At 44.9% G+C, this 27,500-nt stretch overlaps 2 protein-coding genes and 1 pseudogene across 11 annotated transcripts in view; all 3 read right to left on the reverse strand.

Moving 5' to 3' along the window:
• Window positions 1-9,592, reverse strand: part of LOC115130515 (collagen alpha-1(XXIII) chain-like) — a 62,228-nt gene extending 52,636 nt beyond the window's left edge. For 8 of the 10 annotated variants that reach the window (XM_029661736.2, XM_029661731.2, XM_029661738.2 and 5 more), the window contains exon 1: window positions 9,549-9,592. The gene's annotated coding sequence lies outside the window, so the exon portion shown is untranslated. The remainder of the gene's footprint in view (window positions 1-9,548) is intronic. The other 2 variants (XM_029661734.2, XM_029661735.2) reach the window with 1 other exon arrangement.
• On the reverse strand, window positions 8,018-8,600 carry LOC135572065 (lysophosphatidic acid phosphatase type 6-like; annotated as a pseudogene).
• LOC135572066 (collagen alpha-1(XXIII) chain-like) overlaps window positions 8,684-27,500 on the reverse strand; it is a 153,341-nt gene continuing 134,524 nt past the window's right edge. The window contains exons 3-5 of the mRNA XM_065019068.1: window positions 16,002-16,046; window positions 10,223-10,230; window positions 8,684-8,713 (exon numbers count right to left, since the gene is read on the reverse strand). Of these exons, the coding sequence (XP_064875140.1) occupies window positions 8,684-8,713; window positions 10,223-10,230; window positions 16,002-16,046 (83 nt within the window). The remainder of the gene's footprint in view (window positions 8,714-10,222; window positions 10,231-16,001; window positions 16,047-27,500) is intronic.

Here is a 27,500-nt window from a genome sequence, read left to right on the forward strand (position 1 = left end):
AAGCTACATTTTAGTCTCATCTGACCAGAGTACAGTCTTCAATATGTTTGGACACCAAATGTGTTTGCTTATTTTTTTCTTTAAGCAATGGCTTTATTTCTGGCCACTCTTCAGTGTATCCCAGCTCTGTGGATTGTATGGATTAAAACGGTCCTATGGACAGATACTCCAGTCTCCGCTGTGGAGCTTTGCAGCTCCTTCAGGGTTATCTTTGGTTTCTTTGTTGCCTCTCTGATTAATGCCCTACTTGCCTGGTCTGTAAGTTTTGAATGGGCGGCCCTCTCTTGACAGGTTTGTTGTGGTGCCATATCTTTAAATTTTTTAATAATGGATTTAATGGTGCTCCGTGGGGTGTTCTGATATTATTTATAACTCAACCCTGATCTGTATTTCTCCACAACTTTGTCCCTGACCTGTTCGGAGAGCTCCTTGGTCTTCATTGTGTCGCTTGCTTGGTGGTGCCCCTTGCTTAGTGGTGTTGCAGACTCTGGGGCCTTTCAGAACAGGTGTATATATACTGAGATCATGTCACACTTAGATTGCACACAGGTGGACTTTATTTAACTAATTATGTGACTTCGGAAGGTTATTGGTTGCACCAGATCTTTTTTATGGGTCTTCATAGCAAAGGGGGTGAATACTTATGCACTTTTTTGAAGCAAGTTATTTTTTTCGGGAGTTTATCAATATTGGATTTGTTTTCAAATGATTTGTGGTCAGTGTAATCTGAGGGAAATATGTGTTTCTAATATGGTCATTGTCACGTTCTGACCTTTATTTCCTTTGTTTTGTCATTATTTAGTATGGTCAGGGCGTGAGTTGGGGTGGGCAGTCTATGTTTGTTTTTCTATGATTTGGGGATTTCTATGTTTCGGCCTAGTATGGTTCTCAATCAGAGGCAGGTGTCATTAGTTGTCTCTGATTGAGAATCATACTTAGGTAGCCTGGGTTTCACTGTGTGTTTGTGGGTGTTTGTTTCCGTGTCTGTGTTTTTCACCACACGGTACTGTTTTGGGTTTCGTTCATTCTACGTTAATTGTTTTTGTATTCAGTTGTTCATGTGTACTATTTCGTATTAAAAGAACCATGGACACTTACCACGCCGCATATTGGTCCTCCGATCCTTTTTGCCTCTCCTCTTCGGAAAAAGAGGAGGAAATCCCTTACAGTCATACATTTAGCAGGAGGTTAAGACGTGCAGCTCAGTTTCCACCTCATTTTATGGGCAGTGTGCACATTGCATGTATTCTCTTGAGAGCCATGTCTGACTTCAGCGGCCTTTCTCAATAGCAAGGCCATGCTCACTGAGTCTGTACATAGTCAAAGATTTCCTTAATTTTTGGTCAATCACAGTGGTCAGGTGTTCTGCCACTGTGTACTCTCTGTTCAGGGACAAATAGCATTCTAGTTTGCTCTGTTTTTTTTTAGAAATTCTTTCCAATGTGTCAAGTAATTCTATTCTTTCCTCCTCATGGTTTGGTTGGGTCTAATTGTGCTGCTGTCCTGGGTCTGTTTGTGTTTGTGAACAGGTTAATTCCTTTAATGGCTTTGTTATTGAAGGTTTGTGAATCGCTTCCTTTTAGGTGGTGTTAGAATTTAACAGCTCTTTTCTATATGTAGATAATTCCCGGGTATCGGCCTAATTCTGCTCTGCATGCATTATTTGTTTATTTACATTGCACACCGAGGATATTTTTAGCAGAGTCTCAGTTGCAGTGTCAATTTGGCCTTTGTCCCATTTTGTGAATTATTGGTTGGTGAGCGGACCTCAGACCTCACAACCATAAAGGGCAATGGATTCCATAACTGATTCAAGTTTTTTGGGGCAGATCCCTAATTGGTATATTGAATTTGATGTTCCTTTTGATGGCATAGAAGGCCCTTCATGCCTTGTCTCTCCAGACTGTTCACAGCTTCGTGGAAGTTGCCTGTGGCGCTGATGTTTAGTCTGAGGTATGTATAATTTTTTTGTGTGCTCTAGGGCAACAGTGTCTAGATGGAATTTGTGTTTTTGGTCCTGGAAACTGGACCTTTTTTGGAACACCATTATTTTAGTTTTACTGAGATTTACTGTCAGGCCCCAGGTCTGACAGAATGTGTGCAGAAGATCTAGGTGCTGCTGTAGGTCCTCCTTGGATGGGAAAATAAGCACCGGATCATCAGCACACAGTAGACATTTGACTTCAGATTCTAGTAGGGTGAGGCCGGGTGCTGCAGACTGTTCTAGTGCCCTCGCTAATACGTTGATATGCAGTACAAGTCAAAAGTTTGGACACCCCTACCCATTCCAGGGTTTTTCTTTATTTTTTACTATTTTCTACATTGTAGAATAATAGTGAAGACATCAAAACTATTAAATAACACATATGGAATCATGTAGCAACCAAAAAAAGTGTTACACAAAAGATTTGAGATTCTTCAAAGTAGCCTTGATGATAGCTTTACACACTCTTGGCATTCTCTCAACCAGCTTCATGAGGTAGTCACCTGGAATAAATATAAATTAACAGGTGTGCCTTGTTAAAAGTTAATTTGTGGAATTTCTTTCCTTCTTAATGCGTTTGAGCCAATCAGTTGTGATGTGACAGTGTAGGGGTGGTATACAGAAGATAGCCCTATTTGCTAAGATACCAAGTTCATATTTTGGCAAGAATAGCTCAAGTAGGCAAAGACAAACGACAGTTCATCATCACTTTAAGACATGAAGGTCAGTCAATCCGGAAAATGTCAAGAACATTGAAAGTTTCTTCATGTGCAGTCGCAAAAACCATCAAGTGCTATGATGAAACTGGCTCTCATGTGGACCGCCACAGGAAAAGGAAGACCCAGAGTTACCTCTGCTGCAGAGGATAATTTCATTAGAGTTACCAGCCTCAGAAATGACAGCCCAAATAAATGCTTCACAGAGTTTCTAGTATCAGACACAACTCAACATTCAACTGCTCAGAGGAGACTGTAAATCAGGCCTTCATGGTCGAATTGCTGCAAAGAAACCCCTACTAAAGGACACCAATAAGAAGAAGAGAGTTGCTTGGGCCAAGAAACATGAGCAATGGACATTAGACTGGTGGAAATCTGTCCTTTGGTCTAATGAGTTCAAATTTGAGATTTTTGGTTCCAACCGCCGTGTCTTTGTGAGACGGAGAGTAAGTGAACGGATGATCGTCGCATGTGTGGTTCCCACCGTGAAGCATGGAGGAGGTGTGATGGTTTGGGGGTGCTTTGCTGGTGACACTGTCTGTGATTTATTTAGAATTGAAGGCACGCTTAACCAGCATGGCTACCACAGCATTCTGCAGCGATACGCCATCCCATCTGGTTTGTGCTTAGTGGGACTATAATTTATTTTTCAACAGGACAATGACCCAACACACCTCCAGGCTGTGTAACGGGTAGTGATGGAGTCCTGCATCAGATGACCTGGCCTCCACAATCACCAGACCTCAATCCAACTGAGATGGTTTGGGATGAGTTGGACCGCAGAGAGAAGGAGAAGCAGCTAACAAGTGCTCAGCATATGTGGGAACTCCTTCAAGACTGTTGGAAAAGCATTACAGGTGAAGCTGGTTGAGATAATGCCAGTAATGCGCAAAGCTGTCATCAAGGCAAAGGGTGGTTCCATAAGTGTGATTTCATAGTTCTGATGTCTTCACTATTATTCGACAATGTTGAAAATAAAAATAAAGAAATGAGTATGAGTAGGTGTATGAGTAGGTGTGTCCAAACTTTTCACTGGTACTGTGTATGTTGAAGAGGGTGGGGCTTAAGCTGCATCCCTGTCTCACCCCCGGCCCTGTGGAAAGAAATGTGTTTGTTTTTTAAATACATTTTAACCGCACACTTGTTGTTTGTGTACATGGATTTTATAATGTCATATGTGTTTCCACCAACACACCTTTCTATCAATTTGTATAGCGGGCCATCATTCCAAATTGCGTCAAAAGCATGAGAAGACGTTGCCTTTGTTTGTGTTTGTTTGTTTGTCAATTAGAGTGTGCAGGGTGAATACGTGGTCTGTTGTACTGTAAATTGGTAAAAAGCCAATGTGACATTTGCTCAGTACACTGTTTTCGCTGAGGAAATGTACGAGTCTGCTGTTAATGATAATGTAGTGGATTTTGCCAATTTTGCTGTTGACGCATATCCCACAGTAGTTATTGGGGTCAAATTTGTCTCTACTTTTGTGGATTGGGATGATCAGTCCTGGGTTCCAAATATTGGGGAATATGCCAGAGCTGAGGATGATATTAAAGAGTTTAAGTATAGCCAATTGGAATTTGTGGTCTGTATATTTTATCATTTCATTTGGGATACCATCAACCCCACATGTCACACCCTGATCTGTTTCACCTGTCTTGTGATTGTCTCCTCCCCCTCCAGGTGTCACTTATTTCCCTGGTGTATTTCTCCCTGTGTTTCCTGTCTCTCTGTGCCAGTTCGTCTTCTATGCCTTTCAAGTCAACCAGCGGTTTTCCCGTACTCCTGCTTCTATTCTCTTTTGCTAGTCCTCACGGTTTTTGACCATTGCCCGTTTTCTGGACTCGGTACGCTCCTGCCTGACCATTCTGCCTGCCCTGACCTCGAGCCTGCCTGCCACTCTGTACCTCCTGAACTGGTTTTGACCTTTTGCCTGTCCACGACCATTCTCTTGCCCTCCCCTTTTGGATTGGTTTGAGTCTTGATATTTATTAAACATCTGCCTCCCATGTCTGCATCTGGGTCGCGCCTTGTGCCCTTATTACCACAGGCCTTTTTGGGTTGAAGGGTTTGTATTTTTCCTGTATTTCATCCAATGTAATTGGGGAATCCAGTGGGTTCTGGTAGTCTTTAATAGTTGATTCTAAGATTTCTATTTGTTCTTTGTTATAGAGCCAAAAAGATTGGAGAAGTGGTTTATCCATACATCTGCGTTTTGGATAGATAACTCTTAACAAACAGCACGAAGAGTTTTCTCATTTTCCCAGAAGTGGTTAGATTCTATGGATTCTTCAATTACATTGAGCTGATTTCAACTATTGACTTTTTTCTAAACTGACATCAGTTTGGCACCAAAACATTTACAACAAAGATATATTGACAAATGAAATAAGTGATAAGATATATAAAGGAGATTTCATGCTGAAACCCTCATATTAAACACCAATGGTATTCACTAAGTTGATTGTTTAAGTTTTGGATAATGTTTCACAGCTTTGTCCTAATTTTTTAAATTTTTAAATCATCTTATTGCTCATCTCATTCAAATGTGATAAGGCCACACAGAAGGCCAGAGATAATTACAGACACCTGTGATAATCTGAAGTACTCAAAAAGGTGTCAAACTTGAAACCTACCAAAATGATGGTAATTTATTTGACCTTCATTTGACTAGGCAAGTCAGCTAAGATCAAATTGTTATTTACAATGACGGCCTACCAGGGAACAGTGGGTTAACTAGCTTGTTCAGGGGCAGAATGACAGATTTGTACATTTTACTCGATCTAGCAACGTTTCGGGTATTGGCCCAATGCACCTGCCAGAACAGGTTGCCAGAGGGAGAGACAGGGATAGAGAGATACAGAGACAAATACAGATACATTGAGAGAGACAGGGACAGAGAGATACAGAGACAAATACAGATACATTGAGAGAGATACAGAGACAAATACAGATACATTGAGAGAGACAGGGACAGAGAGATACAGAGACAAATACAGATACATTGAGAGAGACAGGGACAGAGAGATACAGAGACAAATACAGATACATTGAGAGAGACAGGGACAGAGAGATACAGAGACAAATACAGATACATTGAGAGAGACAGGGATAGAGAGATACAGAGACAAATACAGATACATTGAGAGAGACAGGGATAGAGAGATACAGAGACAAATACAGATACATTGAGAGAGACAGGGATAGAGAGATACAGAGACAAATACAGATACATTGAGAGAGACAGGGACAGAGAGATACAGAGACAAATACAGATACATTGAGAGAGACAGGGATAGAGAGATACAGAGACAAATACAGATACATTGAGAGAGACAGGGATAGAGAGATACAGAGACAAATACAGATACATTGAGAGAGACAGGGATAGAGAGATACAGAGACAAATACAGATACATTGAGAGAGACAGGGATAGAGAGATACAGAGACAAATACAGATACATTGAGAGAGACAGGGATAGAGATATACAGAGACAAATACAGATACATTGAGAGAGACAGGGATAGAGAGATACAGAGACAAATACAGATACATTGAGAGAGACAGGGACAGAGAGATACAGAGACAAATACAGATACATTGAGAGAGACAGGGACAGCGAGACAGATGGAGACAGACGGAGAGAGAGAGAGAGAGACCAGCTCATGTCTCATGTGGACTCTAGCTAGACCTCCAGTAACATTATGGGAAGCATGATCATTAGACCATGGACCAGCCTGCCGTCTGAGCTAATGAACCACATGATTCATCCACTGTGTATTCTACTGAATCTCACACTCGACCAGAGTTCTCACAGGAGTGTCTCAGAGACCTAACTGTATTGGACTGGCGAGTTTCTAGATCTAAAGTGAACCATGAATACGTTACTGTAAAGCAGGGGAAGGGGGGAAGGGAGGTCAGGTTGGGGTTAGAAGGGTGAACCAATTGGAAGAACAGACACTCATAATGAATGATGTTATGATTGGAGTTCGTTGGCGTACTGTAATATTCACTAAGCGTACTACGGTACAGACACTGACATACACCCAAACAAATAAAACCACACGTACCCCAACGCACACATGCTTGTGCAAAAATGGACAGACACAAAAGCATACAAAGAGACACACTCTCTCATGTGCAGACAAACATTTTTGCCCCCACCTGTGACTAATTAGTAGCAGGCATTTCCCGTCAGGAAGGCTTCCCGGTGCCAGGCAGAGCAGAGAGCAGCCAGGCAGCCCTGAGAATCTGGGAACCCCATACGGGCTGGACATCCCAACATTCCCAATAATCACTGTTACCATGCGTAACATTTCAGTCATATAGCAGACACTCTAATCCAGAGCCATTTACAGTAGTGAGCGCATGCATTTTCATACTGGACCCCCCTGAGAATCAAACCCACAACCCTGGTGTGGCAAGCACCATGCGCTACCAACTCAGACACACGGGACTATCTTAAACAGTAACCAGTAGGAGCAGTAGCACACAGGATTCCCATTGCCCTGGGTGTGGTTTCAAAGCCAGTTATACACTTTGACAGTGAAGCTACCCTTACCTGTGTGCATTAAAACCAGGGGTGAGCATACTCGGCCCGCAGACCAATACTAATCAAATAAATGTGGAAGGAATGATTATTTTGGTTAACAAAAACACTCCAGGTCACACGAATGTCTAAAACTAGACAGGAATTATGTAAAGATTATAATGGATCTATTTTCTATCAGGCAAATAGATTTTGAAAAAACAAATCTAAATCCTGATATGAACCTCGAGCCAAAAGGTTTGCCCACTCCTGGTTTAAACAGTGAGGTATCCTAACATACTGTATACTCGAATACACTGGCTAAAGCTCGGCAAGGGCTGGAGAGTGAATGTCTCTGGTGGGATGTAAACACGGTGGCTGGTAACAGTGAGTGCAGGGGGCAGCGCTGGGGTTCAAAGGTGAGGAGGTGTCGTGGAAGCCTCAGAGGTCGGCCACGCCCTCTGTGCGGTTGCAGAGCGACTCATGGAGTTCAGATGTCAGTGAATCCTTAGAGAAAGCCTGCCTGTTTGTATTCATGCCAGGTGCAGTAGACTCCTCTACAGCCTAGAATCAACTGGTCCTTGCCAATGTAGGACACTTTGACAAAGGTGTCTTTGGTGTGCCTGTGTTGATGCAGCTCCAGGGAGATGTCAGCAGCATTCGGTGGCCATTGCATGTCAAAAACCCGCAGAGCCACGAGACAGCGGATCTGAGTGGTGTCGTGGGCAGAGGAACAGCTTCCTGTTGAGCTCTGAGGTTGTGCCCTGTAGTGTGTCTTTTATGTTGCCCATCAAGGTGTGGAAGAGGGGACCCACACACAGCTGCAGGTTCTGGGTCTGTAGATGTGACAGATCATCTCCACAGCCACCAGACACTTGGCAAAAACTCTATTGTCCTCACAATGTTAGTGGAACACACATAGACCTCTGTGGGTTGATGAAGTCTGTGTCCTGGATGGACCTCTTCCTCAGCCTCTCTCCCAGCTCATACAGCTGCTGCATGCCCACCGTGGTCAGCTGAGCTGGGTACATACCCCTGGTCAGTATGTTGGCCCGGCAGATGTGCTCCACCGTTGAGGAGGGCCGTGGACCTCCTTCCAAGTCTGTAACCATGTAGTTGATCTGTGTGTGTGCTGGGGGTTCCAGGAGGTTAGGCACCCACTGGGCCTCCATGACATCCGACATAGACTTCAGTTCGGGCTCTGTGGCGGAACAGGACTTGAACGAGCTTAAGCCTGCAAGGAGAAGGCGGTATGCGAGGGCCGAACCTGTCTGAGTTGTTTCCGTCTTCTTCTGAGACCAAAGCAGGGATCCGAACGCCATAGACACCGAGCCCGGAACACCTACTTTGGCCCAGAGGTCCCTCATCCTCATAATTACTCTGCTGTCTAACAAAAATAGTATCCTATAAGGACAGCCAGCCCTGGAACTCTCAAGATCATCAACCAACTATCACCCTAGATGGGACGAGGCATGTTCCCCTGACACTAAGGGGGAGGGGAAGGGGGGGACAAAAAGGAACCATATTAGCATAAAGACACACAGACAAACAGACTCACAAACGAATTTGTACGCAGAGGTAATCTATGTTGATTCTCATTGCGACTAAAACACCAACCATCACCAATCAGACCGCAGAGACCAGAGAGACAGGGAATCATGCCCATACTGAGTGGAACAGAGAGTTGGAGTTTCCAATATGACCACTAGAGGCCACCAGATCACAGTTTAACAGAGAGATGAGAGCGTGACAACTCCGCACTCGACCGCACTAGGTTATCTATTGAACAGAAATCGAATATACCTATTGGTCTGAGGTTACAAGAGATTGTGTGGAAGTAGATGAACTATTTAACTCCAGACCCTCAAAGACTGGCCGATGACACTTGATGAAATAATCTATCAAACTGAACCAGTGAGTTATTTGAGCGTCACACTGAAAAGTCTTCTAATGCAACACTGCTGCTATGGCTCTGATCTGTATGCTGTTAGCAGGCAGCAGCCATGATGTCATCATTACAAGACGTGGGGCTGGGAACAGACCTGGGGTGATAAACCAATTAGCCCACGCTAATCCCACTGGGCTGTGTGTGTGTCTACAGACATTTTCAGTTGACGCACAGAGCAGGAATTATATTAATCATTGTTGAGAACACACTCGTTGATGTTAGAAGTAAGTAAACAAGGCAAGGAATAAGGAGAGGATAGGGGTGGGGAGAAGAAAAGGATCACCCAAAAAAGAGAAGACAGAAAAACTTTTGATGGAGGGGATAGTAGCCCAAAATAGGCTAAGAGAATCTAAAAAAAGTCAATTAAATTTACCGGGTATCCATCTCTCCCAGTCTTGCCCTGGTGAGGTTAGAGAGAGTAAAGCACACACCATAACAATTGTTAGAGCAGACGACCAACAAAACAACATTCACCATCAAAACACCTTACTGTAACACATGCAAACACACCGTCTGGAGACAAGATACGAGCGTGGTTCAATGAACTATAGCGCACAGCGATCCCCTATAAGGATCTCATATAAACTACTGACTATATAAACAGGATTCTATCCCTCTTATATCTGCCCTCTCAGAGAGACAGTACGCCAGCCTGCATCCTAAAAGGCACCCTATCAGAGCTGTGGTCAAAAGTAATGACCTATATAGGGAATCAGGTGCCATTTGGGATGCAGACCCAGTGAGTCAGTGGCAGCTGTGTGATATCCCAGATCTCTCTCTTCCAAGGAACAGGACCCGGGACGGGAAGCGGCAGCAGCAGTCTTCTACACCCGGAACATTTACCAGTCACTACCCTGGCCTGCTCTCTAACGCTCTCCACGGAATACTCAAAACACACACACACAGACACACACACACACACACACACACACACACACACACACACACACACACACACACACACACACACACACACTCCTCCGTTTGGTCCATCTACAGGCACTGGGTGTGTGTGTGCGTGTGTGATACATCCTGGATGGTACTTACTGGAGCTCCTGCAATAAACAAACAAACACAAACAAACAAACAAACAGAAAAAAGAGAAGAGAAAACAATTATTAGTACTGGTATAATGCATTCAACGTTTTGTTACAACATTTTCTGGTTTGTACAGCAATTAAAACAGACAAATGTTTGTACTTTGGTATTTTAGATCGGGGATATAGTTAAAGATATACATATCTTACAGAAAGAGCCCATTAAGGTTATTGCCAATAGAGCTTGTGGTAAGAGCCTTATGACAAACAGACTAGCACACACTGAGTTGACTTCTGGGTTATGGCTGTGTTTTGCATTAGGCTGGAAAGTGATTCAGAGTTTTACAGGGACATAGTGGTACATTGAAAAAAGGAAAGGAAATAGAAAGTGTGATATAAAAAGGAAGGCTTGAGTTTAATGGCCCCACATCCCAGATAAGAATCAGAAGGGGTTTGAATCAGAATGGGTTTAAATCTGTCTGGGCTTGGGATATCCTCTTAAAGCTCAGACTGTTCCTTTATTGTTTTCCTGACTGTACTGAAATGTTATTTTTCAGAGATAGGCGATCTCTCCCTCTCTTCTTTCTCTTTTTTTCTCTTTCTCTCCCTCCCTCTCGTTCTTTCTCCTCTTCTATCATTCACTCCATCTGTCTCTCTCTCTCTCTCTCTCTCTCTGCCTTTCTTTCTCTCCCTCTCCTCCTCTTCTCTCTCTGTCCCTCTCTCCTCTCTCTCTCTCTGCCTTTCTTTCTCTCCCTCTCCTCCTCTTCTCTCTCTGTCCCTCTCTCTATTAACTCTTAGCATGAACTGTTGTAGAAGTCTCCACTCTGGTCTAAAACCAACAATCCTGACTAAACTGATGAAGAGGAAACACAGAGGACCAGTTGAGCCTTATTAAGATTAACATACAGCCTTTGATTTCTGACTAATGTTGTTTATTTTGGATTCAAACCAATCATGAAAAGGTTCATTCTGATGTCTCTGTAATAACAACGAATGGCACGCTTTCATTCGGGGGTGGGGCCCCAACACTGAAAGGGAAACATGCCAGCAATACAACTACAACAACAACTGACGGAGTAATAGACATCAGAATGGGTCTAGTCTGAGTGGAAACAGACAGTTCAGGAGTAGTGGGGGTATTAAAGTAGGTAATAGATGTCAGAATGGGTCGAGTCTGAGTGGAAACAGACAGTTCCGGAGTAGTGGGGTATTAAAGTAAGTGGCCTTGGTTTGTGCAAGTCGGAAAGGCTCAGGAGCCTATCTACTGTTCCTATAGCATTAGGCAGCGTGATATATAAGTACACCCCCTAGACAGGACGCTAGTCTATCATAGGGAGATCATAGTCTATCTCCTTAATTCTGAGTGCCAAGCAGAGACACATTGGGTATGACTAGGCTGGGGGGGGGTTTGAACTCCCAACTTTCCAATCTCAGGGCAGACACTCTAACCACAAGGTCACTGAGAAACCCTATATACCTACTGCTGTATACACCTTTATGTGCATTGTTTTGTATTGTTAGGTGTTACTGCACTGTTGGAGCTAAAAACATAAGCATTTCGCTGCACCTGATAACATCTGCAAAATATGTGTACCGACCAATAACATGTGTTTTTTTGTTACTGTTGTAGCTGTGCAATTACTGTTTAATTACTGATCATGTTTAGAATCTAATCAGTGATCTGAGCTAACGGAGAAGTGAAAAACAGAGGAAGAGGAAGAGAAAGGAATGGAGGGGAAAGGAGAGAGGTGGAGTGTGAGCCCAGCTAGCACATTTGGTTCCTTGGACGTTCTGGGAACGAAGTCATACGTTTCCTGACCCCGGTGAAACGGAACTTTTTCAAAAATGTATTTCCACCTGTTCTAGAAACAATCATTTGTAGGTTCTGAGAATGTTTTATTATGGTTCACTAAAGGTTTCCCTGGGAGGTTTTATTAACGTTCTGAGAACGCAAATTCTAGGTGAATTGATGGTAATTCAATAACCTTCGTGGGAAAATGTTTCAATAAGGCTTTTAATAACACTGCTTTCTTAGTCTGGGTCAACTCTTTTCAACTCCAAGCACAGATAGGACACATGGACATGTATTTGCTTGGCCATTAATAATACAAACACATGTCTTTTTTTAATTGTGTCACGGCGTCAGTGAGATTCAAACGTATGATCTTTTGTTCTCGACCCATGGAATTAGTCCACCACGCCACCAGGATGGAGCTAGCCTTGTTTTTTTTTTTTTTACCAATTACAAACCTTTTCAGTCTATTCAAACAGACCCCATTTCAAAGGAAACAAGCTTAGTGGGCAGGATTAGAGGGCACGGCCAACACACCCGAATACATTTAAAAGAGAATGTCACAACGTTTCAACTTCTTATATTTATCTCCAGCACCACCCCGACATCAACATATGTGAAAATGGCACGTTTCTATGTTTTGTAGTAAAAAAATATATAGAAAGGTAAGTGTTTCCAATGACATAATCAACCAACTAGTCGGCAATTAGTAGGCGATGCCTACTGAAAATTGGTATGAATCACACAGTGCACACCAATGATGTCATTGGAAACACTTGTCTCCCGCTACCTTTTTTACTACAAAACATAGAAACGTAGCATTTTCACAAACTATATGTTGATGTTGGGGTGGTGCTGGAGATGATACATATGCAATTGAAAAATGGTTTCCCTTTAACAAGATAGAGGAAAGAGAGTGTTATGTTAAAGCTGAGAATGGAATGTACTGTATATGTTCTTAAATTACATTCTTAGAACATTGTTTGAACTTTACTAATGATTTCTTGTGTTTTTTAAGGAAAGTGTTCTTAATGTTCTGAGAACATGACTTTATATAGAAATCTGTAGAAGTACTGAAATTCCCACAGAAGAACGTTGTTTCTTAAAGTTCTCTGAAGAATTTGAGAAGCTTACTTTAAAGTGAACCATGAGGAAACCTGTAGGAAATGTTATGCTGAAGTCCTGAAATTCCCACCTAAGTTTCTCAGAACGTTATGTGCTAGCTGGGTATCCTGCACCATTCCCAGAACATTGTGGGAAGGTTGTATGCAAAATAATTATAGTACAACCACGCTCTCACCAAGCTCTAAAAAACACATGGTTCTCAGAACATTATGTGCTAGCTGGGAGAGTGGTGGATGGCACAGAGGAGAGAGGAGAGGAGAGGGAGAGAGGGGTGGGAGAAAGAGAGAGGGAGAGTAGTGAAGGGAGTGAAGGGACATAAGAAAAGAGGTAGGGAACAAACGTGAGAGGAAAAAGGTGTTGTGGTTTATGAGGCATGAAAGTCAATGAGGTTTATGGGCGTCTAGACACTAGGACAAGGACCTACTGGCCCAGACAGCTACGTAAACAAACACACCAGCCAGATAATTACATCATATTTTTTGCAGAGGTGGCAACAATTTAGCAGTGGGCCACCACTGCTAAATGAATATAGGGGAAACACTGAGGCAGGTGGTCCTCCCTTTACTGGCACTGTTTGTGTGTGTATGTGTGTGTGTGTGTGTGTGTGTGCTTGAGTGTGTGTGTGTTTATCTGTTTGTTTGCATTTGTGTGTGCGCGCGTGTGTGCGGGCCTGTGTGAACGACTCCCATGATCTCATTGTCTCTCATTTTTACTCTGAACTGTGTGTGTATTTAACTTCCCCTTTGTTTTTCAAATAGATGAACATTTTTCGTCACACAAACAGAGCATGGTGTAATAACCAGCCAGAGCCGGGGCAACACAACAACCTAACCAGGCTGCGTCCTTATGGACATGAAACAAAAACCATTTTCCAGGCAGAGGCAGATCTAAACAGAACCACACATTTCCCCAGTCCTGGGACAACAAGAACTAGCATCTCCACATGAATACAAAACGCTCCATCGGTCCGTCTTTGAACTCCATCCTGAGAACGCCACGCGGCTGGAACGACTTAGGGCCCTGATGCAAAACATGGCCATTTAGCTGTCCTGATAATGGCCTGATGGACTGTGAACAGAGCAGAGAGGGCTTTCAGCTCCAATCTGGGTAGATCAAGCAACGGTCTGATGGTTGGGTATGAGAATAAATAGGAGGAAATATGGAGGAATATGAGACAGGGAAGAACTGGAGAAGTTTATGGTGAATTTGGATGTCCTATAACGCACAGAACACTATATAACCATTTTCTGGCTATGTTTAGATAATTATGTGAATAATCTGACATTGGGTGAACCATGACGTTCATCATCGCATGTTTAAGGCACGGACGACACTAAGTCACACAAGGCACCTATGTAGCTGTGTGTTTTGAGTCACGGTTCACTACCATCTGATAGTAGCAAGCGGTACCATCCACTTCTTTGTACTATTTGATACGGCAAATTTAGACGAGACAATATCTCACCAAAAGATCTGGGCGTGTCTCCTTGACGGTAAGAGCCTCGATTTCTCGTAACAGTCGTCAGTGATCCATGAGTGAGTCAACATGGTCCTCATCCGCGATCGTGGGGACCGTGACTCCGTCTTGACCGCAACCACGACTCAAAGAGGTTTTTTCCCTCTCAGACACACAGGCACACCACAGTCGGTGATAATACCTTCTAGTGTTCTTACACTACAGACAGGCTAGACTAAGCAGACTCAAAAACACTTCTCTTTAATCTGACAATGAGTCAAAGTTTTTTTTTAAAGAAGCTATATTTGTTGGATGACCCCAGTCAAAGAGTGAGAGAGACTTATTGAGGATTTCTACACAAAACTGTTTGGTACAACAAGGGTGACAATGCACCGATTTCAGGTCTGTGCTTTGTTCATGTTCCCAATAAGTGTTTTGCGGCATAAGAGAAACCATAACACACTGAAGGAGGAAGGGAGGACAGTGACGTTGCCAATGTCACTAAACCTCGTCTTACTACTGGAGCAGCTGCTACTGCTCAGGCTGCACCACTAACACACGTTAATGCGACCACGTGGCCAACGTTAGTGATAGGCTGGAGTGGATACGGAGGGACAGGAAGAAAGGCCTGCTCTATTCTATCACATAGTGTTTTGAGTCACGGTTCACAGACTGTCCAAGCACACTACCCACATCCTGCATGTCCATGAGAGAGCGAGAGAGCGAGAGAGAGAGAGAGAGAGAGAGAGAGAGAGAGAGAGAGAGAGAGAGAGAGAGAGAGAGAGAGAGAGAGAGAGAGAGAGAGAGAGAGAGAGAGAGAGAGAGAGAGAGAGAGAGAGAGAGAGAGCGAGAGAGAGAGAGAGAGAGAGAGAGAGAGAGAGAGAGAGAGAGAGAGAGAGAGAGAGAGCGAGAGAGAGAGAGAGAGAGAGAGAGAGAGAGAGAGAGAGAGAGAGAGAGAGAGAGAGAGAGAGAGAGAGAGAGAGAGAGAGAGAGAGAGAGAGAGAGAGAGAGAGAGAGAGAGAGAGAGAGAGAGAGAGAGAGAGAGAGAGCGAGAGAGAGAGAGAGAGAGAGAGAGAGAGAGCGAGAGAGAGCGAGAGAGAGAGAGCGAGAGAGAGCGAGAGAGAGAGAGAGAGAGAGCGAGAGAGAGAGAGAGAGAGAGAGAGAGAGAGAGAGAGAGAGCGAGAGAGAGAGAGAGAGAGAGAGAGAGAGAGAGAGAGAGCGAGAGAGAGAGAGAGAGAAAGAGCGGTTGGAGAGATGGGGATGGAGCAGAGGGAGGGGAAAGACGGGGAATTAGGAGATGGGAAGAGGAAGAAAGATGTGGGGAAAGAGGAGAGATGGAATGTAGAGAAGAAAGAGGAGAAGGTGGCGATGACGACAGCACAAAAATACAGCTTAAGAGAGAGATGTGACACTTACCCGGATCACCTCTTCTTCCCATCCTTCCACGCTTTCCAGGAGGACCTGAAGGAAACATAAACACAGAGTGTTCAAGCTCAAACTCATCGACTGAAAAGTCAGAGAAGAAGTTGTAAGTTTAGAGCTGGGGCTAAAGGGGTACCTGGGGGTTGTAAGCTACAGATGAGATAAAACTGTTGGATGTGTGTGTGTGTGTGTGTTGGCAGAGGAGTGTGTTCATTGGGGGCGTAGTATATGTGTTGGCATGGTTACAGTGTGTAAACTGCTCCAGATGTCCAAACACACGGCGCCACAGGTGGAATGTTCTACTGTAGAAAATCTGGATGGATTCACCTGAGCGGAGCAGGTGTGTGTGTGTGTGTGTGTGCGCATGTGCGCGTGTGTCAGCGATCCACATAGTAGGCCTTCCCATGGACGACACAGTCGTCCCGCTCCGTCACAGTCATCCCATCCCCTCTCTCTGACCGGCCGAGCCAAACACAACGCCTCTCCTCCACTGGCTTGGTGCCAATCGTCACCTTCCCCTGACCTGACAGTAAAAAGGCCGCCCTGATACTGTTGGCTTTACTCATGTTGACTGTGGAGATGCAGTTAAAAAAAGGAAGCTGCAAGGAGCGGTTCAGGCAGCCAGAGCAGTTAGAACACCAGGAGCTACAGCAGGTCAGAGCAGGATCTTTGACCATGCCAGGATGCTGTGCCCAGAGAGAAATATGTAAACACAAAAAGAAACCTAGTGCTGCCGAACACGCTAAAATAAAGTCGTAGTGCACCGTGTGAATCTCAAGTCTCCCGTAGTGTTTAAGATCATAGAACGCAAATGCACATAGCACCATAATACATCACTCCAAAAGTCGATTTTTATCCCGCATCCCCTCTTGCTCTGCTCTGCTATATGCAGTCACTTTAACTATACATTCATGTGCATACTACCTCAATTGGACTGACCACCCAGTGCTCCCGCACATTGGCTAACTGGACTATCTGCATTGTGTCCTGCCACCCACCACCCGCCAACCCTTATTTTACTCTACTGCTACTCTCTGTTCATCATATATGCATAGTCACTTTAACCATATCTATATGTACATACTACCTCAATCAGCCTGACTAACCGGTGTCTGTATGTAGCCTCGCTACTTTTATAGCCTCGCTACTGTATATAGCCTGTCTTTTTACTGTTGTTTTTATTTCTTTACTTACCTATTGTTCACCTAACACCTTTTTTTGCACTATTGGTTAGAGCCTGTAAGTTCTGTTGTATTCAGCGCACGTGACTAATAAACTTGGATTTGATTTGATTTACTCTCCCTTTGCCTCCCTCGCTATTGACTCCCTTGCTTCCCCTCCCATCCACCTTCAGAGCTTGCCCCTGGCTGTGCAGGTAAATGGGATCCATACTGGCTTTGGGCCTGGGTTAGAGTAGCCTAGCTTTGTGTTCTGATGCTAATCAGCTCTGGCTGCAGACATGCTTTTCCCATAGGCCATTATAGGAGTTATTGTTGCGGCCTAACCACTTCCTTACAGTGAAGCCCACTTTTAAAAAGAGAACTACCCTCATCCTTCTCCTCCTCTTCCTCCTCCTCCTCTGTCTCCACCCACTTTCCAACGTTTTAGTCGCTCATCCATTCTCTGCTTGCAGTCTGTCACTCCTGTACCTCGGCAGTATTCTCCGGAACAGTCCTATTCTCTCGACCATCACATTTGATCTCTGATCTCCTCCTCTCCCTCTTTTTTTTGGACACAGGCATCATTGACTCCCTCCTGTGTGCCCCTGTCTTTCTCCCCCCTCCTTCATTCTCACACCCCTGCCTGCCCCTGTCTCTCTTCACCCCCCTACCCTCCCTCCCCCTTCCACTCCTCCAGTCCCCAGTGTCCTAGGTATTAATAGCCCCCCAGTACTCTCCACTTCCCCTGCTCCGCTCCTCCAGCTCCCCCAGCCATAAACACCACAGTGAACCTGCCCTGGCAAAGACTGACGACTCAATACAAGGGGGCCAGAGAAGATTCCTGGGGTGGTAGGGTGCAATAGGGGACACACTGGATGGGGGAAAGTGGGGGGGTTCAGGGGTACAGAGTCTCTCAAGCTTCTAAGCTTATCCCGACCACTGACTGTGTTCAGTAAGCAGTAATCCAGTATTGATATTATGGGCTGTTGGTCACTAGGAGCCCCCTGCAGTACCTCTATTTCTATTGGACATGAAAGTCTCATGCCGACGGACAGGGAGGTGGCCAGGGCTGGAGGTAGAGGGGACTGTAACCGGAGCGTGTGATTTGTCATGTGCAGTATAGCTGAGAGGTAACCGCCGCGGTGATGACAGGCTGATGGAGGGCCAGGATTGACTAGAGGAATTAATGGTATAAACAGGAGTGTGTGTGTTTGTATGTGTGTGTGTCTGTCTGTGTAACCAGGGCTCAAGCAGAGCTTTAAACACGTACCTGTACATACACAGTTACGCCAACACACACACACATAGACACGCACAGTGCCAATGTCTGGCACCTTCATTTGTCATCTGTGGCAATGACATAGAGACATCAATCACACACACCACACACGCACGCACGTGCACACACTCACTCGCACACACACGTGCAGGTGGGGGGAGGGGGAGGGGGGGGTCAAGTTTCGGCCTTAACTTCCTGCGTCACCGGCAAGATCTATGAAATCTGTGACATACCAGGACCAGGAGGTGTCATATGAGGAGTGTGTGTGTGTGTGTGTGTGTGTGTGTGTGTGTGTGCATGTGCTCAGTAGACATGCTATCAAGGGACAAACCCCCACCATGTGTTACATGTTTGGTAAGCTGATCTCTGTCTCCATGGTCATTTCCTTATACTTTTAAATAGCTTCCTTTCCTTCCCTCCTTTGGCTGATCTGAAGGACTTGACAGGTCAAGGGCACAAAGGTGAAAATCTATCCAGACCTTTCACCTATCGGTTGCATCCAAGGGAAGGAGACAATAAGAGGAAGCCGTGTCAAGTATTAGGATATTGCCCATCAGTGATCTACTCCTAGAGGTCAAAGGTTATCAGATCCTGGATGGTGTTTAAAGGTTTATGTCACGACCAATGTTCCCTCTAAGCTGCAAGCTGTGCGTGCAGTATCCCGAGACTGCCGTGCAGCTCCCCCTGGACTGCAACACAGAGCGCAGAAGAAATATCAAGCCACAGAGAGAAGCACGAGACAGAACTTCAATCAACTTTCTAGAGTTTTCCCTGTTAGTTAACACTATCAACGCGTCCCTTTACTTTGGCAACTGTGATCGAATCAACACAATATTAGCCATTTTCAATGCAACATACCGAAACAAAACAAACTATGCAAGCAATTTTATTGTAGGCAGAACGCATCGGAATAGGAGTAGGATGCTACTGAGCACAACTCAGCCCGTACAACTCAGCCCGTACACAGCCAATCAGAGCTCCCGTAGGCCTATATGTAAAGACCATTGCCATTTATGGATCTGTGCTATCTACGTTGAACTGGACTGTGTTTAAAGCTATGGTCGTGAGTAGATTCGCTTGTTTTGAGATCAAAGCAAGAGATGCATGTAGCCCCGTTTGCAAAAATGTTTCAAATCCTTTGCTATTTAGTGATTTATTAGCCCAGTTATATATCATTTGTAGTCAGCGATAGGGGAGTGATTGCTTCCTACAAGAGCACAAAATGTGCACATTTCTAGACATATTTGAAAAGCGAGTCAGTTAACAAGCTTTTTTTTTGTCTTAATGGGGCAGTATTGCATTTTGAGACAAGCTTGAATAAGCTAATTAGCCAATAGGCAGAGGGTAGGATAGTTTGTATTTTTGTTTGTAATAATGATATGGGAATAGTAATGCATTTTATTTTGTAAAATGGTTTCTTGCATCAAACAACACAACATTTTAGTCACCTTTTTTCGTGTTTTCTCACTGAATGTAGACCAACATTGAACACCACACATTGACTGCTACTGTATGTAGGCTGAATGGTAGAACAATGGTAGAACAATGTTAAAATTGTATGGGATGCATTTTCTCTTGTTTTTGATTGTAGGCCACTCTGGTAGGCCTAAATGATGATCAAATAGCCACAGTAGCTTACTTGGCCACTGTTAAAACGAACTTAAGGCTGGTACAGCCTCAGTGTTCACAGTAAACGTCCGCTGGAAGTTGCACAGAACTTTTCACTCAGCAAACCTGACATTTTCTCAGTGCCGAAAACAAAGTTAGAGGGAAAATTGGTCACGACCCAAAGACAAAACAGGCTCCGAGATCTGAGATCAGAAATAACCAAGCCACTTAACAAAGGTCAATACAAGTAGTGTAAGCCAGAAGAGAGCATACTGAAATCATGTTGTTTATAAACACTTCAATGATACCCTTCGAACTCTGACCTGCCTCTGTTGACCGCCATCCTCTCCTCAAATTACGTAACAGAGTTTGCACCAGATAGAAAAGCCATGAATAAAACCAACATGATTCCATAGTCAGAGAGGCGTGTTTGTGCTCCATAGCCTATTTCTATTTAACGGTAAGAAACGCTGTGTCCTGCTGAATGCTCTCCAGGTCTATAGAAACCAAAGTGGGAGGTATCCGATCTCTCCTGTCAGCGAATATACACAGCTCTCAGGGAGAGGATAGAGGAAGAGAGGGGAGAAGAGAGAGGAAGAAAGAAGAGAGGAGAGATGAGAGAGAGGAGCAAGGGGGGGGTACAAGAAAAAGTACAAAGAGAGCGTGACGGGGGTGAGAGAGATGAGGAGAAGGAAGAGGGAGAGAAAAGACAGGATGGAAGTAGAGAGGAACGAGGAGAAAGGGGGATCGATCTTTCCTTGCGTGAGAGGATTGAATGCCCTAGTAGGCATGAAGTGGTCCGGCGCTCTAACAGATAGGCCTCCAGGGGCCAAAACACAACCCATTTATCAGATTCCAAGAGACCCACTCTTGCATGCAGGAAAGAAAGTGAACTGTTTCCCCTGGTTGGTGGTGAAAAGCACGCAGCCTGGGTTTGACTGGGAGCCAGCTAGAGCTAGCCATGTGTCTGAGGAAACACATATAGAACACAGCCCACACAGCCCACAACCCCCTAAACCTCACACCATGGCCTGGCTTGCAGTCACACACATACACAGACTATCCGCCTAAACCCACCGTTAGCCTCAGAGAGGTGAAGTCAGCGTGGAGACAAAACCCACTACTGAAACTCCCACTCCAAGAGGCACAGGCACACACAACAAACACACACACACACACACACACACACACACACACACACACACACACACACACACACACACACACACACACAACTCATTTTATAAAAGCAGACATCTACAACTAGCTCACTGACAAGAGCTTGACTGGGGCCTGGGGTTGGAAACAATTTCTCCATCAATGCTTATACTGATGTCGCAGTAGCTAAGTCAAGCCGCGGCTATAGGAAACAGACAAGCAGAGTGTGTGTGTGTCTCTCTCTCTGTGTGATTGTTAAAACATGCAGCGCGGCCGCTCCGGTGTTACCAACTGCATCTCAACATCCTGGCTACCATCAGCCTTGACTCCGCAAGCCACCCAATCCCTCTCACACACACACACACACACACACACACACACACACACACACACACACACACACACACACACACACACACACACACACACACACACACACACACACACACACACACACACACACGCACATAGCCGTGACTCGTCTTGATTTAGCTACTGTAACAATTCTCTCAAACAGAGAGGGCAAAGCTGTTCCACCGTAAGCCATGCCTCTCTCTCTCAGCCCTCTCTCTCTCAGCCCCCTCTCTCTCAGCCCCCTCTCTCTCTTTGTTAAACCCAACAACTGGTCGTAATAAAGGACAAAATGAAAACACTGGGATATGATACTCTTTACACTGAGCCACAGGATGCTGTGTGTGTGTCTATTGGAGCCAGAAGAGTGTCAATGTGCCTGTGTGTGTGTGTGTGTGTGTGTGTGTGTGTGTGTGTGTGTGTGTGTGTGTGTGTGTGTCCGTCCATCTCTCCACTGATGCAAATATCAGCCCTTCAAACGAGGGATAATCCAAATGAAATGGGAAAGGATGTGGGAAGTGAGGAGGGGTATTGGGTCAACGGTCCTTCCACACTTGCTGCAGGCAGACTTTCACCACATTCCCTCTTAATACAATTCCTTCTTTAGAATGTTATCCCAACATTACTGATAGTTTTGCCGCCGATCGACTTTCAGTGGGTCCGCTGAGATGGTTTAATCTAGGCTTGGCTGGGAATGACTGGCACACACACACACACACACACTGGAGTTTTGCCTCTAATTTGCATATAATTCAGAGCATGAGAGTTGGCCTGAGGAGAGAGAGAATTTCACCAGAGACTAAGATTACCAAAAGATAACTGAAAATGTTGAAATTAGATGAATGCACAACCGATGAATTCCAAAACTGGTAACTAGAACCCAAACAATGTATTCTGGTACAATATTAGGATCTATTTTTGTTTTTACAGGAACTTTCTTCCTGAAAAAAACAGCATAGAACAGCATAGGCTGGTGACCAGCCTTCATTGTGTTTTCGCTGGTGACCAGCCTTCATTGTGTTTTCACTGGTGACCAGCCTTCATTGTGTTTTCGCTGGTGACCAGCCTTCATTGTGTTTTCGCTGGTGACCAGCCTTCATTGTGTTTTCGCTGGTGACCAGCCTTCATTGTGTTTTCGCTGGTGACCAGCCTTCATTGTGTTTTCGCTGGTGACCAGCCTTCATTGTGTTTTCGCTGGTGACCAGCCTTCATTGTGATTTCTCTGATGACCAGCCTTCATTGTGATTTCACTGGTGACCAGCCTTCATTGTGTTTTCACTGGTGACCAGCCTTCATTGTGTTTTCACTGGTGACCAGCCTTCATTGTGTTTTCGCTGGTGACCAGCCTTCATTGTGTTTTCGCTGGTGACCAGCCTTCATTGTGTTTTCGCTGGTGACCAGCCTTCATTGTGTTTTCGCTGGTGACCAGCCTTCATTGTGTTTTCGCTGGTGACCAGCCTTCATTGTGTTTTCGCTGGTGACCAGCCTTCATTGTGTTTTCGCTGGTGACCAGCCTTCATTGTGTTTTCGCTGGTGACCAGCCTTCATTGTGTTTTCGCTGGTGACCAGCCTTCATTGTGTTTTCGCTGGTGACCAGCCTTCATTGTGATTTCACTGGTGACCAGCCTTCATTGTGTTTTCACTGGTGACCAGCCTTCATTGTGTTTTCACTGGTGACCAGCCTTCATTGTGTTTTCGCTGGTGACCAGCCTTCATTGTGTTTTCACTGGTGACCAGCCTTCATTGTGTTTTCGCTGGTGACCAGCCTTCATTGTGTTTTCGCTGGTGACCAGCCTTTGCTGTGTTTTCATTGGTGACCAGCCTTCATTGTGATTTCACTGGTGACCAGCCTTCATTGTGATTTCGCTGGTGACCAGCCTTCATTGTGATTTCGCTGGTGACAACCCTTCGTTAGTGTTTTCGCTGGTGACCAGCCTAAACCCTCTAAACTGGAACAACCATTTCAGTAATGGGTGTAATAAGTCCAACTAAGAGATTGGATTAGTTTAGAAAAATGTCTGGAATTTATCTTTGTGTAGCATGAAAGTTGAAATGAATACAATAGTGTAAATGTATAGTTTAGGTAGTCTCATTCATTCATCCTTCTATCCCTGGCAGTCATTCTGAATGCAGATTTTGAGAATACACTCTGTCTGGACTTCAATAGGAATTAAACATCACTTTGCAAGCCAGCATAATTGGACTTGATGCTGGTTTCACTTTAACTTGTGCTGGTCACCAGTGTACAAAACACAATGAAGGTTGGTCAGCAGCGAAAACACAGCAAATGCTGGTCACCAGCGAAAACATAATGAAGGCTGGTCTGCCAGCATAACCAGCTAGACTATGCTGGTCGGACCAGTTTGACCAGCAGACCATGCTGGTCAGACCAGCTTGACCAGCAGACCATGCTGGTCAGACCAGCTAGACCAGCTAGACCATGCTGGTTAGCCAGCATAATCAGCTAGACCATGCTGGTCAGACCAGCTTGACCAGCAGACCATGCTGGTCAGACCAGCTTGACCAGCAGACCATGCTGGTCAGACCAGCTTGACCAGCATCCGACCAGGACTGACCTGCATAGACCAGCATGGGCTAGCATAGACCAGATTGAAATGTATGCTGGTTTATGCTGTTTTTCTCAGCAGGGTCAAAACCCATCTTAGATCATTGCGAAAAGGCCCTTTGTCAAAATCATTAGCAAAATCGGGTGAGCAATTGATGAAAATCGTAACAATATCTGTCTTCATATAAATATTTGTCTTCATAACAGGGTTTGTCAAGGCAAAAGTTTAAAGAGGGCTAATGCGAGGTGACCCAGAGTTCAGTCTGTTTGTCTTCTCTATGGACGAAACAGCTGACAGTTCTCTCTCCCATATGCCATTTAGTAGACACTTTTATCCAAAGTGACTTACAGTCACACGTGCATACATTTTATGTATGGGTGGTCCAGGGAACATTACCCCGGTGTTACAAGGGCCATGCTCTACCAACTGAGCTATGAAGGACCACTACAGAGGATCACTATCTCGCTCTCTCTCTCCATCTCTGCTGTATCTAAAGAGGGAGGACACATGATGTAAACACAAAATACAAAAAGAGGAAACAGTTGTGATTCAGACAGTGATGATTCACACTCTAGCTGCGCTGGAGGACCTCTCTCTCTCTCTCTCTCTCTCTCTCTCTCTCTCTCTCTCTCTCTCTCTCTGTGTGTGTGAAATGGTCTGATCCACACTGACTGAGGGAGCTAATCCATGGTATTTACACAGGTCTGACCCACCCTAGCTGACCATTCCCTTCATAGTGCATTACTTTTGACCAGAGCCCTATTGAAGTAGTGCACTACATTAGGAATAGGATGCCATTTGGGGGGTTAGGGTCTGACTCTGAACATACACATTACAACATACACATAAAAACACTACCCCCCTCTGCTTTTCTCCCTTCACCTCTCCCTCCAACCCCATCCTTCCTGCTCTCCCTCACTCTTCCTTCTTTCTATCCTCTTGCACCTCTATCTCTCGCTCTCTCCTTCCCTCTTCTCCTCTGTCCATAGCCGTGGCCCCTCTAATGGACGTACCACCCTGTGAGAGTCTGAACACTGCATAAAACCAAGCCTCTCCCAAAAACATCAACACATGTATCCCAGTGTGTATTTCTCAGGGTCAAGCATTTTAAGAGGAGTTGACACGACTCCACGCTCTCACACGTGCACCCACACATGCGGTACACATGGACACATACTGTAGGCATGAACATTCTAACTCATACACAAACATACCTGTTTAAATTCTAACAGGCACACGCACATGCTCAGCAAACACCGTCTCACTTTCCTTGTTTTGGGGTAAAAAAATGACTTCAGTGTTTATTGCCACTGTCATTGAGTGATTGAATTTCACACACACACACACACACACACACACACACACACACACACACACACACACACACACACACACACACACACACACACACACACACACACACACACACACACACACACACACACACACACACACACACACACTGTCAGCAAGCTACATAGAGTGTGTGATAGACTAATCGAGCCACAACACACCTCAGCGAGGTCACCTTGCCAGGTGCTAACACTGTTGGAATAACATGTATGCATTTGAACAACCGGACAGTCTCTCGCACACATACTAAGAGACACACCCTTGTAACCAGTCTAGCCCTTCCAAGGTTATCTTGTGTTACATCTTGTGTTTACATCTGACTCATTTAGTAGACACGCTTACCCAGAGCGACATACAATTAGTGCATCTAAATCTAGCTAAGCGGTCCCGTGTGGATCAGTTGGTAGCACATGGCATTTGCAATGCCAGGGTTGTGGGTTCAATTCCCAAGGGGGACCAGTGCAGGAAAAAACGTATGAAAACATATCCACTCAGTATTGTAAGTTGCTCTTGATTAGAGTGTCTGCTAAATGATTAAAATGTCAAAGTGAGACACGAGGGGTTGATTACAGGATCACCATTTTACAGTATATGTCTGAGTGCACATTGTGATGCTAGCCATCCTACTGATTTATAACTCTATTTTAACTTATGTCTACCTAACCCTCTCAGGATAATGGACAGAGGGGGATGGAGGGGATGAGGGGGGGAGATGGAGAGGGGGAAGAGAGGGGGATGAGAGTGGGATGAGTGGGGTGCTCTTAGTTCGGGGCGAGGGGTGTTTATCACCCTTAAACTAACAGCTTCCAGATGAATGTGGGGATGGAGGGATGGAGGTAAGTGAGGGATGGAGGGGGAAAGGAGAGGGGAGCTTCTTAATGTGTGGCTTCTTACCCATAAACCCCCTAGTCCTGATGGTTCTGGTTATCACTCAACGCTCTGTGACTGTTTGACTAATCCACACCTCAGATCAAGGACCCGGGGAGTCCCAAATCTAATGTGTTCCAATAAGGATAAACATGGGAGAGTCACAAAAGGACCCCTATTCCCTGTAGGTCTCCAGTCAAAAGTAGTGCACTATGTAAGGGGGTAGAGTGCCATTTGGGACATATCCTTTCTCTAAACACGGTACGGGATAGTGAGAGGTAAAAACGAGTGGTATGTTGTTACACGACACACCAAGAGGTCCTAAGGTTGGTATCAAGAGTTTAGGGACTGGGCTTCCATAGGGAGAGACAGGAGGAAGCTCTGACGTCTGTAACTAAAGTGGGAATAAGGCTGTATCCCAAATGGCACCCTATTTCCAGAAGAGTGCACTACTTTTGACCATATCCCTGGTCAAAAGTAGTGCACTATATAGGTAATAGGGTGCCATAGGGTACCAATAAGTCTCAAAGTCACTAACTGGCCCGTGATCTGCGGAGTGACTGGGTTTCTACAGGAAGGTGCTGAGTCCGTAACTAAAGGAAGAATAAGTCTAAACAGACTGGATGGAGAGGTGAGAATGAGTGGTGTGTTTGGGAGGGAGATCTGATCCGGGCCGCCGTGTTAGTTCTTTCTCTTCTCTCTCTCTGTCTCTCTCTCTCTCTCCATCACAGAGAGGAGGTGTGAACTGTAGCTCAGAGGAATGCCCCGGGAGCATAAACAATGGGTTTAACATTGTCACGATTGGGGAGGGAAAACACAAAGTCATGGACCTCTAGCTCTAACTCTGCTTCTCTAATTGGCTGAGATGGTTGGAGCATGGCATGAACATGGTGCTTACAACATCAAAGTAGTGGGATTGAATTCCACAACGGCCACATGAACAGAATGTGAAATCGTAAGTGGCTTTGGATCAAAGCAGCTTCTAAAATGGCCAATATATGACCGTACTGTATATCAACTCTACTAACAGAGCTTAGCTTTAGTGGTGTCAACAACATTGATGTTGTTTGTGGTAATCCAAAAAGGACATTTGGAAGAGTTGGTTATGGAGTGGCTGTGTGTCAAATGGGGTCTGACAGTATAAAACTCC

The sequence above is a fragment of the Oncorhynchus nerka genome, linkage group LG6 (assembly GCF_034236695.1).
Source record: "Oncorhynchus nerka isolate Pitt River linkage group LG6, Oner_Uvic_2.0, whole genome shotgun sequence".
Classification (NCBI taxonomy): Eukaryota; Metazoa; Chordata; class Actinopteri; order Salmoniformes; family Salmonidae; genus Oncorhynchus; species Oncorhynchus nerka.